This window comes from Rhinopithecus bieti, unplaced genomic scaffold, assembly GCF_001698545.2.
Source record: "Rhinopithecus bieti isolate Rb0 unplaced genomic scaffold, ASM169854v2 scaffold_1530, whole genome shotgun sequence".
Classification (NCBI taxonomy): domain Eukaryota; kingdom Metazoa; phylum Chordata; class Mammalia; order Primates; family Cercopithecidae; genus Rhinopithecus; species Rhinopithecus bieti.
Genome location: NW_016803808.1, coordinates 1,597,694 through 1,613,705, shown reverse-complemented (window position 1 = coordinate 1,613,705; position 16,012 = coordinate 1,597,694). Strand labels below are relative to the sequence as shown.

General features: G+C 43.2%; 1 protein-coding gene across 2 annotated transcripts in view; it reads left to right on the top strand.

The window, feature by feature from the left end:
- ADAM17 (ADAM metallopeptidase domain 17) overlaps positions 1-16,012 on the top strand; it is a 69,838-nt gene that overhangs the window by 45,393 nt on the left and 8,433 nt on the right. For both annotated transcript variants that reach the window (XM_017853500.1, XM_017853506.1), the window contains exons 11-14: positions 1,385-1,537; positions 6,767-6,966; positions 9,855-9,958; positions 15,177-15,311. In XM_017853500.1, coding sequence (XP_017708989.1) covers positions 1,385-1,537; positions 6,767-6,966; positions 9,855-9,958; positions 15,177-15,311 — 592 coding nt within the window. The remainder of the gene's footprint in view (positions 1-1,384; positions 1,538-6,766; positions 6,967-9,854; positions 9,959-15,176; positions 15,312-16,012) is intronic.

Sequence of the window (16,012 nt, the reverse complement as noted above, 5' to 3'; positions counted from 1 at the left end):
CTGGAAGCTCTCTGAATCCTGTTATTTGAGATTTTATGGAGGCTTCATTACATAAGCATGAATGACACCTGTGTAGAAATGTGATTGAACAAAATGGGTATGTTCTCATACTAATCAACTGAGTGGGGAAACCCACCAAGGCCTGTCCAGGTTCTCCTTGACCTCTCTGTGCAGCATTCCTTCCTCCACAGTAAAGGGCAGGACCCTCTCTAGAATGAGAATGGGGATCTCTTGACCCACAGTCAAATTAGAGTCCCGCCTTGGATCAGGTAAAAGGAGGACAGGAGAAGGTCAGAGAGAGAGAATCTGTTTCCTGAGGACTGCTCCTGAGCCCTAAAGCACCCCAACATTGTAACAGAAGACTGTAACCAGGGCTGTGGAGGGTTATAAGCCAGGAACTATGGACAGAAACATATATGTGTGTATAATAGCGCATGCTCCTTTAGTTTTTTGGAGTCACAACTTCTTAATGGCTTGATTTCATGACATATTTTCTTTGGTCTTCTAGAACTTTCCTCTTAAAAAAACACATAGAGCAAAAACAAAATTTGATTTGAAATTTTTGAGAGATTTTTTTGAGTCATTAGCAAATCCACTAATGAATTTTCTCCAAGCAGTTAGGAGATATTTCTCTACATTACACCTTTGGGATTTGAGTGCTTTTGCTAAAAATTTAAGTTTTTTTTCCCCACTATTGTTTTAATATGAACATGTGGAAAGACTTCTTGTATAGAAAAATGACTTGCAAAATATTATTTTTTCAGGTTCCATGGAGTGATTTCCCCCTCTTAGGAAAAAATAAATCAGGAATTTTAAGTTTATATATATTTATTTCATTTTATTTATTTATTTTAAGACAGACTCTCAGTCTTTTGCCCAGGCTGGGGTTCAGTGGCCTGTCTCGGCTCACAGCAGCCTCCGCCTCCTGGGTTCAAGCTGTTCTCCTGGCTCTGCCTCGCAAGTAGCTGGGATTACAGGCACCTAGCACAATGCCTGGCTAGGTTTTGTATTTTTAGTAGAGACAGGGTTTCACCATGTTGACCAGTCTGGTCTTGAACTCCTGACCTCAAGTGATCTGGCCGCCTTGGCCTCCCAAAGTGCTGGGATTCCAGGACTTTGAGCCACTGCGCCTGGCTTGCCTGGTTAATATTTTTATTTTTGGAGAGATGGGCTCTCCCTATGTTGCCCAGGCTGGCCTCAAACTCCTAGAGTCAAGTAACCCTCCCGTCTCAGCCTCGTGAAGTGCTGGTATTATAAGCATGCAGTTCTTACTCTCTTGCTGATCTGATTATAAGGCTCTATTGAAGACAGCATAGGCCCAGCTGGCAGAAGTAAGTGATGGTTGGATATTGAGAAATAATGTTTTCTTTGCATGATCCTTAAGGAAGCTGACCTGGTTACAACTCATGAATTGGGACACAATTTTGGAGCAGAACATGATCCGGATGGTCTAGCAGAATGTGCCCCGAATGAGGACCAGGGAGGAAAATATGTCATGTATCCCATAGCTGTGAGTGGCGATCACGAGAACAACAAGGTATGTGTATGTTGAGAATTTTTTATGTGGTTTGGAAAGAGGCTGTGTGTAATGATCATAATGAGAGCTCAGAAACGTATTCCATTCCTAGGTGTTCCCCTAGGGATGGCTCTGCAAATTACAGAGTACCTTGAAACATGGCTGTATGTTTTGGGGTGAAGCACGGTCCATCTAAATCTGGTTAAAACTATCATTTGGACTTTGTTGTCAAGTTTAATGTGTAGATTTGAGCTCTAGGAAAAATTATAATAATGGCCTTTGTTGGAGTTCTGGATTTCAGGGTCTGGTGGGCTCAGGCTTTATGTTAAAAATTTCTCATTATTTCATTTACAAGTTGTGATTCATTTTAACTCTACTGTACAATTTACATGTTTTTTATTAACTTTTGCAGGTAAACACATAGTTTGCCTTACTACAAGCCTCATGGGAGAAAGGCCCTTGTCTGTCTTATTCATAGCTCTATCTCCAGTGCCTAGTAGGAGTATCTGGCATGTGACAAATATTTGTTGAATAATTAATTGAATCATTTACTATTGAGGGCTTCTGATAGAGTATACTAGTTGATTTGGGATACTGTAAAACACTTTCAGAGACTTTAAGAGTGCTTTGACTAACTCTTAGAGTCCGAACTAAAAGTTATGTTAATAAATACCTCGTTTGTTCATTTTATTTGAAGTTAAACAGCATAAAGCAGTGTGAGGAAAACAATAGCTGCACTGCTGAGTTAAAGAGGGTTGGTGGGGAGAGTTTAAAGGAGTTTGATTCTAATCACGAAAGATTGTGAAGTATTTGTCCTGACTCCTATTTTGAGCCAGGCTGTGGGCTATTGTGCAAGCCTACCCTGGACATAGAGGGAAGGATTACTTCTGCTTTTCCCTGGCTCTGACACCCTGCTTTCTAAAATTTCTGCCTCCTCTTCTTTTTGTGATCTTTGATTATTGCATCTCATTTTCTTTGGCTTTTTATGTATATTTTCTGCATCTCATTTTCTTTGGCTGTTATGTGTAAACAGTTCCTTCCTCTGTTACTTTGCATGTTATGTTTTATTTTTCCTCTGCCTGACAACTTGTGCCAGATAAACATTTTTCTACCCCTTTTTGTCTACTCTTCCAACTTGTCAAACTGTTGAATTTTCCTTCTCTTTTCAAAGTCTCTGCATTTCTAATCATGTTTGCTATAGTTCAGTGGTGTCCAATAGAACTTTCTGCTGTGGGATGGGGGATGTTCTGCGTCTGCTCTGCCCAGTATAGTAGCCACTGCCCAGTGGAGCAATTGAAATGTGGCTAGAAACTGAGGACCTGAATTGTAAATTCTATTTTATTTAAAATTTTTTTTTTTTTTTTTTTTTGAGACGGAGTCTCGCTCTGTCGCCCAGGCTGGAGTGCAGTGGCGCAATCTCGGCTCACTGCAAGCTCCACCTCCCGAGTTCACGCCATTCTCCTGCCTCAGCCTCCCGAGTAGCTGGGACTGCAGGCGCCCACCACCATGCCCGGCTAATTTTTTGTATTTTCGGTAGAGACGGGGTTTCACTGGGTTAGCCAGGATGGTCTCGATCTCCTGACCTCGTGATCCGCCTGCCTCAGCCTCCCAAAGTGCTGGGATTATAGGCATGAGCCACCATGCCCAGCCTTTATTTAAATTTTTAATAATGTTTGCCAGTGATGGGAGATGGAAATGGGCATTAACTGTAAAAGGATGTAAGTGACATTCCTGGAAAGATGGAAATGTCCTAAAATTGACTTATGGCAATAGTTTCAACACTTGGTAAAGTTATTAGAAATCACTGAGTTATATACTTGAAATGGGTGAATGTTGTGATATGTGAAATATGTCTTAATAAAGTTGTTAATAAGCCAACAAACAAAAACAGCAGTGTGGGAGCAGAGGAAAAGTAGTGCGGATGTAGAGGAGCTGTGAAGCCATGAGTTGATCATTGTTGAAGCTGGTGAGGGGCACCGGGGCATTCATGATACCATCCTGTCTACTTCATAGATGCTTGAATATTTCTGTAATAGAAAGTGTAAAATATGTGACTAGGAACAACATTTAAGTAGCCACATATGGTTGGTGGCTACCATATTGCATCCTGTTTCTCTGAGTAATAGGTTATATTCTTCTTGGTTATGAGGATAGTGTCAGAACTTTGGAGGGAAATGTTTTACTTTGCATGCTGCCTGAGTGGACATGCATGTTGCTAACTCTTCCTGCTACCAGTTCTGGGGCTCTTCAAAACAGCCCTGTAAGAACTTGCCAATGAGGCATGGTGGCTCACACCTGTAATCCCAGCACTTTGAGAGACTGAGGTGGGCAGATCACTTGAGCCTAGGAGTTCAAGATCAGCCTGGGCAACATGTGAAACCCCATGTCTACAGAAAATACAAAAATTAGCTGGGCATGGAAGCACATGCTTGTAGTCCCAGCTACTCAGGAGGCTAAGGTAGGAGGAACCTGGGGAGTTCAAGGTGGCAGTGAGCCAAGGTTGTGCTACTGCACTCCAGCCTGGATGACAGAGTGAGACTTTGTCTCAAAAAAAGGAAAAGAAAAAAAAGAACTTGCTAATGAGAATGGGGTCTGGGAAGAACTGGGTTTTTTTTTGTTTTTTTTTTCCAGGAGCTGCCAGTCTGTATCAACAAAGAACAATTTATTTGGTTTTTCCTGAGTACATCATATTTAGTCTGTGTTTTTCTAGTTTGGTTGCCCAAGTAGGAATCCCCTTGTAAGAAGATAATGTGCATCTTCTATGTTTTATTTATTTATTATTATTTATTATTATTTTGTTTGTTTGTTTTTTGTTTATTGAGATCGAGTCTCGCTCAGTCGCCCAGGCTGGAGTGCAGTGGTGTGATCTTGGCTCACTGCAAGCTCCCCTTCCCGGGTTCACGCCATTCTCCTGCCTCAGCCTCCCAAGTAGCTGGGACTACAGGCGCCCGCCACCACGCCTGGCTAATTTTTTGCATTTTAGTAGAGACAGGGTTTCACCATGTTAGCCAGGATGGTCTCGATCTCCTGACCTCGTGATCTGCCTGCCTCGGCCTCCCAAAGTGCTGGGATTACAGGCGTGAGCCACCACGCCCGGCTATTATGATTTTTTGAGGTGGAGTCTCACTCTGTCGCCCAGGCTGGAGTGTAGTGGTGTGATCTCTGCTCACTGCAACCTCCACCTCCCGGGTTCAAGTGATTCTCCTGCCTCAGCCTCCCGAGTAGCTGGGGTTACGGCGCCCACCACCACGCCCGGCTAATTTTTGTAGTTTTTGTAGGATGGGGTTTCACCATGTTGGCCAGGTTGGTCAACTGACTGGTCAACAAACTCCTGACCTCAGGTGATCCACCTGCCTCGGCCTCTCAAAGTGCTGGGATTACAGGCGTAAGCCGCTGCTCCCAGCCTATGTTTTAAATGAATTCCTTAATAAAAATATTTTTAACTAGATGAAAAGGGCTTACAGGACAAAACTAAAGTAGTTCCTTGACCTAGAAAGACAGAACCTGCCACTCTCAACTAGGCAAGCCTGTGAAGAGCAGTCTGCCGTGGGTGGGCTTCCTCCGTGGACAGATGACATTCGTGAAAAGGAGTGTAGGACCTTTGAGATTGTAACTTCTTAGGAAGGTTTGCTGGAGGGAAGAGGAGGTCATATGACAAGGATACAAACGGAAGCTGCCACATCTTCAGGGATGTGTAGGCAGAAAGCCAGAGTTGAGGGCTGGTCCTTTTTTTGTTACTGCTCTCCAGCTGCTTGGGAGTTGTAACTCTGACAAGTCAGTGAAGAAGTCTTCTTATCTGTTCACTGTGATTTTTAACTCCATTTTAACCTGATTAAATGGAGCCCAGAGATACATAATGTTGATGAATGAACCCACCAAAATGCCAACTACCTGAGGCCCAGATTAGAATAACCAGACCCCTTAGACATCTGTACTGTAAAAATAGATTTGGACCGGGCGCAGTGGCTCACGCCTGTAATCCCAGCACTTTGGGAGGCCGAGGTGGGCGGATCATGAGGTCAAGAGATCGAGACCATCCTGGTCAACATAGTGAAACCCCGTCTCTATAAAAAATACAAAAATTAGCTGGGTGTGGTGGTGTGTGCCTGTAGTCCTAGCTACTCAGGAGGCTGAGGCAGGAGAATCACTTGAACCCGGGAGGCAGAGGTTACAGTGAGCCAAGATTACACCTCTGTAGTCCAGCCTGGCAACAGAGCGGGACTCCATCTCAAAAAACAAAACAAAACCAAACCAACCAACCAGATTTGAAGATTTTTTTAAAAAGCCAGTTAGTATTTTTGTTTAAGATGAGGTCTTTGCTATCTTTCTGAAAGTAGCTCCTTTGATGTCTGATTTGGTAGTTACAGGCACCTTTGGAGGGTCTCATACACTTGGCTCTCAGGGGCTTCATGATTGTTGTCTGGGGTGAAAGTGAAGCCATTTTGGCATCTGCAGAGCACTTTGGAGACCCCGACCTAAGAAGTAACTATGCTCAGTTTTCCCTAAGCCTCTTTTTTATAACTTCAGGAGGTCTGGAAAATGACCTCAGTTTTAGAGCTCCTGATAAAACCCTCAGCCTTAAAAGGGAGTTATCCTAGTGGTTCTGTACTGCAGGGTGGGAAGCTAGTGTAGATAATTTTTTTGACACACTGGTCTTGCTGGTCGATGAAAATGTTTAGGTAACATTTTGGGATTTAATTTATGTAAAATGTACTATCATGCCTGTTATTAAGCTCAAATATTTAAACAACTTTAAACCTGGATCATCCACGTAAGTAGCCAAGGAAAGAGAAGAAACCCCTTCTCCTGCATTTCTGAATTGTTTTGTCTGGGACAACAGCACCCTACAGAGGTTCTTAATTCTTGTCACTGCGTGAGTGGCATGCCTGAGGTGGGGAGATTTCAAGTCTGATGGAGCTACGAGCTCTCTGTTGTGCTATTCTGCTTGTCCTCAAGTGGACTTTGGCTGGGATGTTTGGCCTCAGTGTTTGTACAGCTTGCTTATCTTCATAAGAAGAATTATAGATCCTTAACCAAGTTCACACCAACCATTTAGCATTCAATGGAAGGAGGTTCTCAGTTCCGTATCAGTGGCCTTTGGTGGGGACTGTGATGGCCTTGCCATCACTCCAGGGTGGCTCTGATGGTGGTTTTACATTAAGAGTTTGTCTCTAGAGAAGACACAAACATTGCATGGGAATACATTTTTATGATGTTATTTTGGGTCCTTATTGCCTTTTTTCTCTCAAGATGTTTTCAAACTGCAGTAAACAATCAATCTATAAGACTATTGAAAGTAAGTCCCAGGAGTGTTTCCAAGAACGCAGCAATAAGGTGTGTGGGAACTCGAGGGTGGATGAAGGAGAAGAGTGCGATCCTGGCATCATGTATCTGAACAACGACACCTGCTGCAACAGCGACTGCACCTTGAAGGAAGGTGTCCAGTGCAGGTGAGGAGTCTTTCCACAGGGATTTTGGGAAGCTGGTATAACAAGATGTCCAAAATAATAGAAGACTGAACTTGCAGGGGTTTTAGAATCAGCTGAAAGGGGCATGTATGTGTTTGTTTACATTTACCTCTTTTGCCCTTCACAGCAAGAAATTGCTTTCTGGGCTGGGCACGGTGGCTCACTCCTGTCATCCCAGCACTCTGGGAGGCTGAGGTGGGAGAAATGCTTGAGCCCAGGAGTTTGAGAACAGCCTGGGCAACATAGTGAGACACTGTTTCTTAAAAAACAAACAAACAAGAAGCTTTCTGGAAAGCAGTGTGACATTACGTAACAAAATCCTTGACCTTGCATGCTCCTTGGTTTAGCAGTCCTATAGTTAAAATAATTTTTTTTTTTTTTTTTTTTTTTGAGATGGAGTCTCACTCTGTCGCCAGGCTGGAGTGCAGTGGTGCGATCTCAACTCACTGCAATCTCTGCCTCCCGGGTTCAAGTGATTCCCCTGTCTCAGCCTCCTGAGTAGCTGGGACTACAGGCAGGCACCACCATGCCTGGCTAATTGTTTGTATTTTAGTAGAGACGAGGTTTCACCATGGTGGCTACAATGGTCTCCAACTTCTGACCTTGTGATCTGTCTATCTCAGCCTCCCAAAGTGCTGAGATTACAGGTGTTAGGCATTGTGCCTGGCAAAAAAATATTTTTTATTTTATTTTACTTTATTTTTGTTTTTTGAGATGGAGTCTCACTCCGTTGCCAGGCTGGAGTGCAGTGGCACGATCTTAGCTTACTACAATCTCCGCCTCCCGGGTTCAAGTGATTCCCCTGCCTCAGCCTCCCCAGTAGCTGGGACTATAGGTGCGCACGATCACGCCTGGCTGATTTTTTGTATATTAGTAGAGACGGGGTTTTAGCATGTTGGGCGGAATGGTCTCAATCTCCTGATCTCATGATCTGCCTGTCTTGGCCTCCCAAAGTGCTAGGATTACAGAGGTGAGCCACTGTGCCCGGCCTTTATTTTATTTTATTTTTTGAGACAGGGTCTCACTCTGTTGCTCAGGATGGAGTGCAGTGGCACGATCATGGCTCACTGCAGCCTCAATCTCCCAGGTTTAATCAGTCCTTCCACCTCAGCCTCCCAGATAGATAGGACTACAGGTGTGTGCCACCTGGCTAATTTTTTTTTTTGTTTTTTATAGAGATGGGGTTTTGCCATGTTGCCCAAGCTGGTCATAAAGTCTGGGCTCAAGTGATCCACCCTTCTAGGCCTCCTAAAGTGTGGAGATTCTAGGTGTGGGCCACTGTGCCTGGCCCAAATAATCTTTTTTATTTCTTTTATTTATTTATTTTTTTAAGGCAGAGTCTTGCTCTGTCATGCAGGCTGGAGTGCAGTAGCCTGATCTCGGCTCACTGCAACCTCCACTTCCTGGGTTCAAGCCATTCCCCTACCTCAGCCTCCCCAGTAGCTGGGATTACAGTGTGCACCACCACATGCAGCTAATTTTTGTGTTTTTAGTAGAGACGGGTTTCACCATGTTGGCCAGGCTGGTCTTGAACTCCTGATCTGCCCGTGATCTGCCCGCCTTGGCCTCTCAAAGTGTTGGGATTACAGGCGTGAGCCACCATGCCTGGCCGCCCAAAGAATCTTTTAAGGAAACAGAGATGTATAAGATTTTAACAAGGTGTGTTTTATGGCTACATCCTAATAGCAAAATTTTGGAAACAATCAAAATGACAGTCTTGGGATATGAATGTTATCATGATTCTATACACTGGAATAGTGTGGAGGAAGCAGGTTACAAGTTAGAAAGTTACCCAGTTTTTCATTTTTATATCCACTGTTAGACCAGTGCCTGGCTTAGAAGTAAAAGGGGTTAAACTTCAGTTTTCTGGTGAATAATTGAGATTTAACTGGATACAGTGCATATTAACACTGTAGATGCTGATGGGGAGTAGAGTTCTGGCTGCTGAGTGTCTTAGCTATGGATTGCTTTGTGGCCCCACCTTGTCTTTTTTTTTTTTTTTTTTTCTTTTTTTTTTTGAGACAGAGTCGCACCCTGTTGACCAGGCTGGAGTGCAGTGGTGCAATCTCGGATCACTGCAACCTCTGCCTTCCAGGTTTAAGCGATTCTCCTGCCTCAGCCTCCTGAGTAGCTGGGATTACAGGCGTGCGGCACCATGCCTGGCTAATTTGTATCTTTAGTAGAGATGGGGTTTCACCATGTTGGCCAGGCTGGTCTCAAACTTCTGACCTCGTGATCCACCCACCTTATCTTTTTTTAAGAGACAGAATTTCGCTCTTGTCGCCTAGGCTGGAGTGCAGTGGCGTGATCTTGGCTCACTGCAACCTCCGCCTCCCGGGTTCAAGCGATTCTCCTGCCTCAGCTTCCTAAGTAGCTGGGATTACAGGAGCATGCCATGACCATGCCCGGCTAGTTTTTGTATTTTCAGTAGAAATGGGGTTTCACCATGTTGGCCAGGCTCATGTTGAACTCTCCTGACCTCAGGTAATCCACCTACCTCGGCCTCCCAAAGTGTTGGGTTGGGATTACAGGCATGAGCCACCTCGCCCAGCCCATCTGGTCTTTTTTAAATTAATGCGTTAAATGAATGAAAACCAAGGATACCAAGATGTTTCAAAGGTGATTGCTGTATTCCCATTCTTTTCTACTACAGCGTGGCATTGATGTGACCACCACTGATGCACATTAGGAAGGGACAGAGTGTGTACAGGTAGCTCTAGCAGTGGAGATGTCTGATGATGTAGGAGTGGGGACGGAGCCAGGAGGTCTTCCCCTGTGATATTCAGGTCACTGTAATGTAACAGTAGCATTTGGTTTGATATGGGGCTGTAATTTGAATTGCTCTGTTCCTGTCTGCTCTTCTTCTCCAGTGATAGGAACAGTCCTTGCTGTAAAAACTGTCAATTTGAGACTGCCCAGAAGAAGTGCCAGGAGGCGATTAATGCTACTTGCAAAGGCGTGTCCTACTGCACAGGTTCGTGTTCTTGTTGCTTTCTTGGAATGCTGTGGTTCAAGTGTGTGCATGTCTTTGAAAACAAGATTATGTTTTGTTCAGATGAAACCCACCTTGTTTTTGACCTCATATGCCGGGTTGAGTTTCTGGCACTCCTTAGTTTGTGACACTTGGCTTTGGTGGGTTTAAGACCTGTTTTTATTTCTGTTTCATTTCCATCACTCTATTCTTTCTCCTCACGGACATCCACTGTACTGTGGCTAATATTTGCCTGGATATGTGTGTATCCTTGAAAGACCATATAGTGTTATTTTGTGTTTTTAATGTGTCAACATGATATTCCATGTTACATTTACTTTTAAAAAAATCAGTATCATGTTTTAAAGAATTATCTGTATTGTGCCACAGATAATTTAACAAGGTTTTTCATGGCTACATCCTAATAGCAAAATTTTGGAAAGAATCAAAATGACAATCTTGGGATAATGAATGTTATCATGAATCTGTACACTGGAATAGTGTGGAGGAAGCAGGTTACAAGTTAGAAGGTTACCCAGTTTTTCTATATGTATCTATATGTATTTCACTGTTGGGGGCACCTACATATTGTTTACTTATATGATTGGCTGTGTTTTACTTACAGTTCACCAAGTGGTAGCTACTTCCATTGCCTTCATCCCCTTGATATTCATACAATATCCTCCTACGTCCCTTCAGGAACCCGTGTGTTTCTTTGGGCACTGAGGAGTGTAATTGTGTAGTCACAGAGGCAGGATACGCTGGTCTCTAGAGCACCACTGCTAGGTTGCCTGTGTCTGAGAACTCCTGTATCCCAGTGTTCTGGCCAACACTTGGAATTACCCTGCTGTCCTATTAGCATGATGAGTATAAAGTAATCTCTTGTTCTTACATTTTTTTTAACAGCCCTTGTCCTAATGCACTTACTTACATTTTTCTTGAGCATCTCTTTATATTTTTCAGCTATTCAGATTTCTCCTGTGAATAGCCAGTTCATATATTTGGTTCATTTTTTAAAAATTGGGTTTCATGTTATTTCACTACTGTGGATTGGGAGTTCTTAGGTAATCATCCATTTGGTTTGCATATACCTCCTATCTGTTGCCATTCTCAGAACATAAATCTTTAATTTTAACGTAATCAAATCCATTTTTTTTTTTGTTTGTTTGTTTGAGACGGAGTCTCGCTCTGTCGCCCGGGTTAGAGTGCAGTGGCCGGATCTCGGCTCACTGCAAGCTCCGCCTCCCGGGTTCACGCCATTCTCCTGCCTCAGCCTCCCGAGTAGCTGGGACTACAGGCGCCCGCCACCTCGCCTGGCTAGTTTTTTGTATTTTTTTTTCTTTCAGTAGAGACGAAGTTTCACCGGGTTAGCCAGGATGGTCTCGATCTCCTGACCTTGTGATCCGCCCGTCTTGGCCTCCCAAAGTGCTGGGATTACAGGCTTGAGCCACCGCGCCGGGCCTATGTTTATTTCTTAAACACATGGTTCAGAAAAGCCATGATGGATGGTTAAAAAGATATTTTCCACAGCTGTTTCTATTAGTTTCATAAGTTTTCCTTTTACATTCAGGACTTGAATCTTTCTGGAGCTAACCTTTCCAGGTGTCCAGTATCTTCTGTTGTTCTTTCAATTGTTGCTTTAAAAATTTCAAAGCTACATTATTACTAGGTATATAAACGGACATATCTCTACATCTTTATTTGCTGTTCCTTACCAGTATATAATGTTCTTTTTTTACCCTTGTGATGTTTTTTGACTTAAATTGTCAAAAAGCAATATTCAGTTTGCTATTCTAGTTTTTTTGTTCCTCTGATACATCTATCCCATTCTTACATTTTTCAAAATTTGTCTCTCTTGGTTGGTTGGTTTGATTTTGTAATCACTTTATTGATACATAATTCACACCCATGCAGTTTGCCCATTTAAAGTGTACAGTTTAATGGTTTTTAGTATATTCAGATTTATGCAGTCATCACCACAATTAATTTTAGAACATTTACATTACTCCAGAAAGAAACCCTGTATCCTTTAGCTGTGATCCTCCAGTCCCACCATTCCCCGCAACTCAGAGCAACCACTAACCACCCTGTTCTTTATGGAGTTGTCTGTTTTGAACATTTCATATAAATGGAATTATACAAAATGTCGTCTTTCGTGACCACATATTGTATGACTGGCTTCTTTCACTGAACATAACATTTTCAAGGTTCATGTATGTTATAGCATGTATCAGTACTTCATGTACTTTTATTGCTGGGTAATATTCTATTGCATGGATATACCACATTTTGTTTATTCATTCATTGGTTGATAGACATTTGAGTTGCTTCCACTTTTTTGCTATAACAAATAATGCTGCTGTGAACATTTTTGTATGAGTTTTTGTGTGGACAATTCCTTTGGATATTACTCAGGAATAGAATTTCTGGGTCATATGGTCACTGTGCTTAATCTTTTTAGGAGCTGTCAGACTGTTTTCCAAAATGACTACACCACTTTTACAGTCTTAGCAGCATTGTATGAGGGTCCCAGCTTCTCCATATCCTCACCAACACTTGTTATTGTCTTTTTTATTATAACCATCCTAGGTTTTGTGATAAGGATGCAAACAAAGCTGGAGGTCTTCAGGGACCTAGTGAATGAAGTTATGTCTTATTTTGGCTTGACTTTGGTTTTAAGTGTGCATATTATGACATGTTGCTCATGTTTTTATGTTCTGGGATCTGTCACTATCACATTACTTTGCCAAATGTTAGGAACCTGAATATCTAAATCAAGCTTTAAAGAAGCATTTGCTAGCTATGCTCAATGTTTCATCTTCACTATAATAATAAACAGATTTAGAAAAATGCTTTCTTTTAAATAAATGTAAGTAAAACAATTTGAAAACATGTTTGTTCTTATCAAACAGCCTTTTGTTCCCTTGATATTTTATACAAAATAGTAGATAGCAGAGGATAAGTTCCTGATAGGGAATCAGTATTTTTTTTTTTTTTTTTTTTTTTTTGAGACGGAGTCTCGCTCTGTCGCCCAGGCTGGAGTGCAGTGGCCGGATCTCAGCTCACTGCAAGCTCCGCTTCCCGGGTTTACGCCATTCTCTTGCCTCAGCCTCCTGAGTAGCTGGGACTACAGGCGCCCGCCACCTCGCCCGGCTAATTTTTTGTATTTTTTTAGTAGAGACGGGGTTTCACCGTGTTAGCCAGGATGGTCTCGATCTCCTGACCTCGTGATCCGCCCGACTCGGCCTCCCAAAGTGCTGGGATTACAGGCTTGAGCCACCACGCCCGGCCATAGGAATCAGTATTTTCTAACGAGAAGGTAGAGAACAAGAACCTCAAAAAAAAAAAAAAAAAAAAAAAAAAAAAAGAAGAAGAAAGAAAAAAAGCAGTTAGCATTTCACAACCAGCAGTGGCAACATCACCTGAGAACTTATTAGAAATGGAAATTGTCAGTCCGCTCCCTGGATCTACTGCACCAAAAAATGTGGGAAGGGAGGCCAGCAGTCTGTACTGTGCAACCTTCTGTCAGGTGATTTCCATGCATGCTAAACTTTGGGGACCATGCTAAATAGATGATACTGTTTTCAAAATTATTTTCCCACCTGTCTAATACTCTGACTTTAGCCTTTTAGGAACACATGCTCAACAGATACTTATTGAGCATTTTTTATATTTATCAGGGGAGTATAATATACCAAAATACAATAATGATCCACAGTATAAACCTTCCCTGAGCTCACTGGACATCATACTTTCAGTAATAGTTTGTTAAATGACTGCTGACACAGTGAATGCCCAGTGCTCATGAAAGGTCTTACGAGAACAGAGGCAAAGTGCCTGGTTATCTGTTGGGTACTTAGTAAACCATCACTTTTGTTTGAAACTGGCCAAATATCTGTACATTTTGTGTTACTGCTCTGAAGCCCTTTAAGTCAGAATTCTTTTGATTGGCTTCATTCTTCAGCTGAAAGGCCAGTCCAGAGCTGTGGATATAGTCCATTGCTTTCATAAAGTGGTTTTTTTCTCCTCCTCTATTTGAGTTGACTTTTAGCTGCTTGTGCTGTTCATTTTCCAGAATGATTCGCTCATTCCATCCTGTCTCTCCCAGTTTAACTTTCTTTGGTGGCTTTTCTTTGGCATTACTGGCCTGGGCACAGTGGCTCATGCCTATAATTCCAGTACTTGGGAGGCCAAGGTGGGAGGATCCCTTGAGCCCAGGAGTTTGACACCAGCATGGGCAACACAGGGAGATCTCGTCTCTCAAAAGAAAAGAAAGAAAATTAGCCAGGTATGGTGGCATACGCCTGAAGTCCTAGGTACTTGTGACGCTGAGGCAGGAGGATTGCCTGAACCTAGGAGTCTGAGGCTGCAGTAAGCTATGATCACACCCCTGCCTTCCAGCCTGGGTGACAGACTGAGACCCTGTCTCAAAAGGAAAATAAAAAGAATAATTGATTTATTCAAGAAATATTTGTAGTATACCTAGAATATGATAGGGGTTGGAGATAACTTGATAAATAGACTTGATCATTGCTGTCATGGGGCTTACCAGTTTAGTAGAGGGAACACATAAAATAACATTAAATATATATAAATTGCAAAACATATGCAATGAAGGAGAGAAGGAGTGTGATAGTGCAAAATGGAAGTGGGAGGCCACATCCACTTAGACAGCATCCTCAGGGATGTCTCAGAAAACCTTTGAGACAAAACTGAATCCATAAGAAAAGTCAGCTAACTGCCCCAAAAGTGGAAACACCAGCATTCCAGGTAGAAGGAATAGTGTCTGTTAACATTGAAGGAACTGAACGGAGGTGGTAGCCAAAGCAGTGGGCTGTGGGAGAGCTGTGTGAAGTCAGGGCCAGACAGGGAAGGCCACGGGGCTCTTTTAAGCCTTCATACCAAGTTTGCCATTTATTCTAATAGCCCATAGGATATTCTTTTATATATGACTGTGAGATGCAGAAGTGGAGACCACGCATTCTAACGGGGGCTTGGGAGGTCAGGGACTCATGCAGCCTAACCTGGCACATAGCCGGGCACTCCCATTTAAATGCTGGTTGCTGGTGAGATGCAGGCTCTTGTCCTAGCTCTCTGTAGGTCACTTTTTGCTCTTTGCAAGGTAAGATGCTCACTTGTATGAGAAACAGCATATTATGCACCTGTAGAACTGGTGGACCTGCAGCTCATTCTTTTTGTTATGACTGGTGTTTGCTTCCAGGTAATAGCAGTGAGTGCCCACCTCCAGGAAATGCTGAAGATGACACTGTTTGCTTGGATCTTGGCAAGTGTAAGGATGGGAAATGCATCCCTTTCTGCGAGAGGGAACAGCAGCTGGAGTCCTGTGCATGTAATGGTGAGCATAGTTTTATGCCCACTCCAGCAGCAGGAAAAAACGTGGCCTTTGTCTGCCAGGTTCCCTTCCTCCATTTGGAGGTTGTGCTAATGAGAGCAGTGGTGAGATCCAAGCCGAGCATGAGGGGAGGGGGAAAGGCAGGGTAGTGTCTGGAGACAGGCATCTCTGCATGCAGATCCTGGCTCCTCCACCGTACGTGGGAGACCTGTCCTGTTGGTGTTTCTTCTTGCTGCATTTTCAGGCCATATGGCAGGCTTTGAGATGGGAGAGGAGGGAGTTTTGTTGTGGGTGAGTGAGTGAGTAGGTAGAGGTGTGTCCTAGCTGTCCTCTGCTCCATATCATACAAACCACGAAAGCAGCAGTAGCTATCTACATTACACTGGCATGGAACTAGAATACTCCTGCAAGAACTGAACCAGAGAGAGCTGATTCCAGGATCTGACCCCACTAGGTGAGGATTTTTGCAGTTATCAAGAAGGCTGAGTCTGCTCCCCTCTGATCTCTTAGAGCAGCCTGGGGCAGGAGCCTCTCTCCTGCTGGCCTGTCAGTTTTCCTTAGGTTTCTGTGCTATTTTGGAACTCCTGGGTTTGAGGGCATCCTCATGGACTGGTCAGGGACTGGCTGGACTCTGCTTCCCACCCCACTTAAACCATGGAGCATATGGGAGTCGATGAAGGAGTTCTGTTGTTTTCAAAATAGAC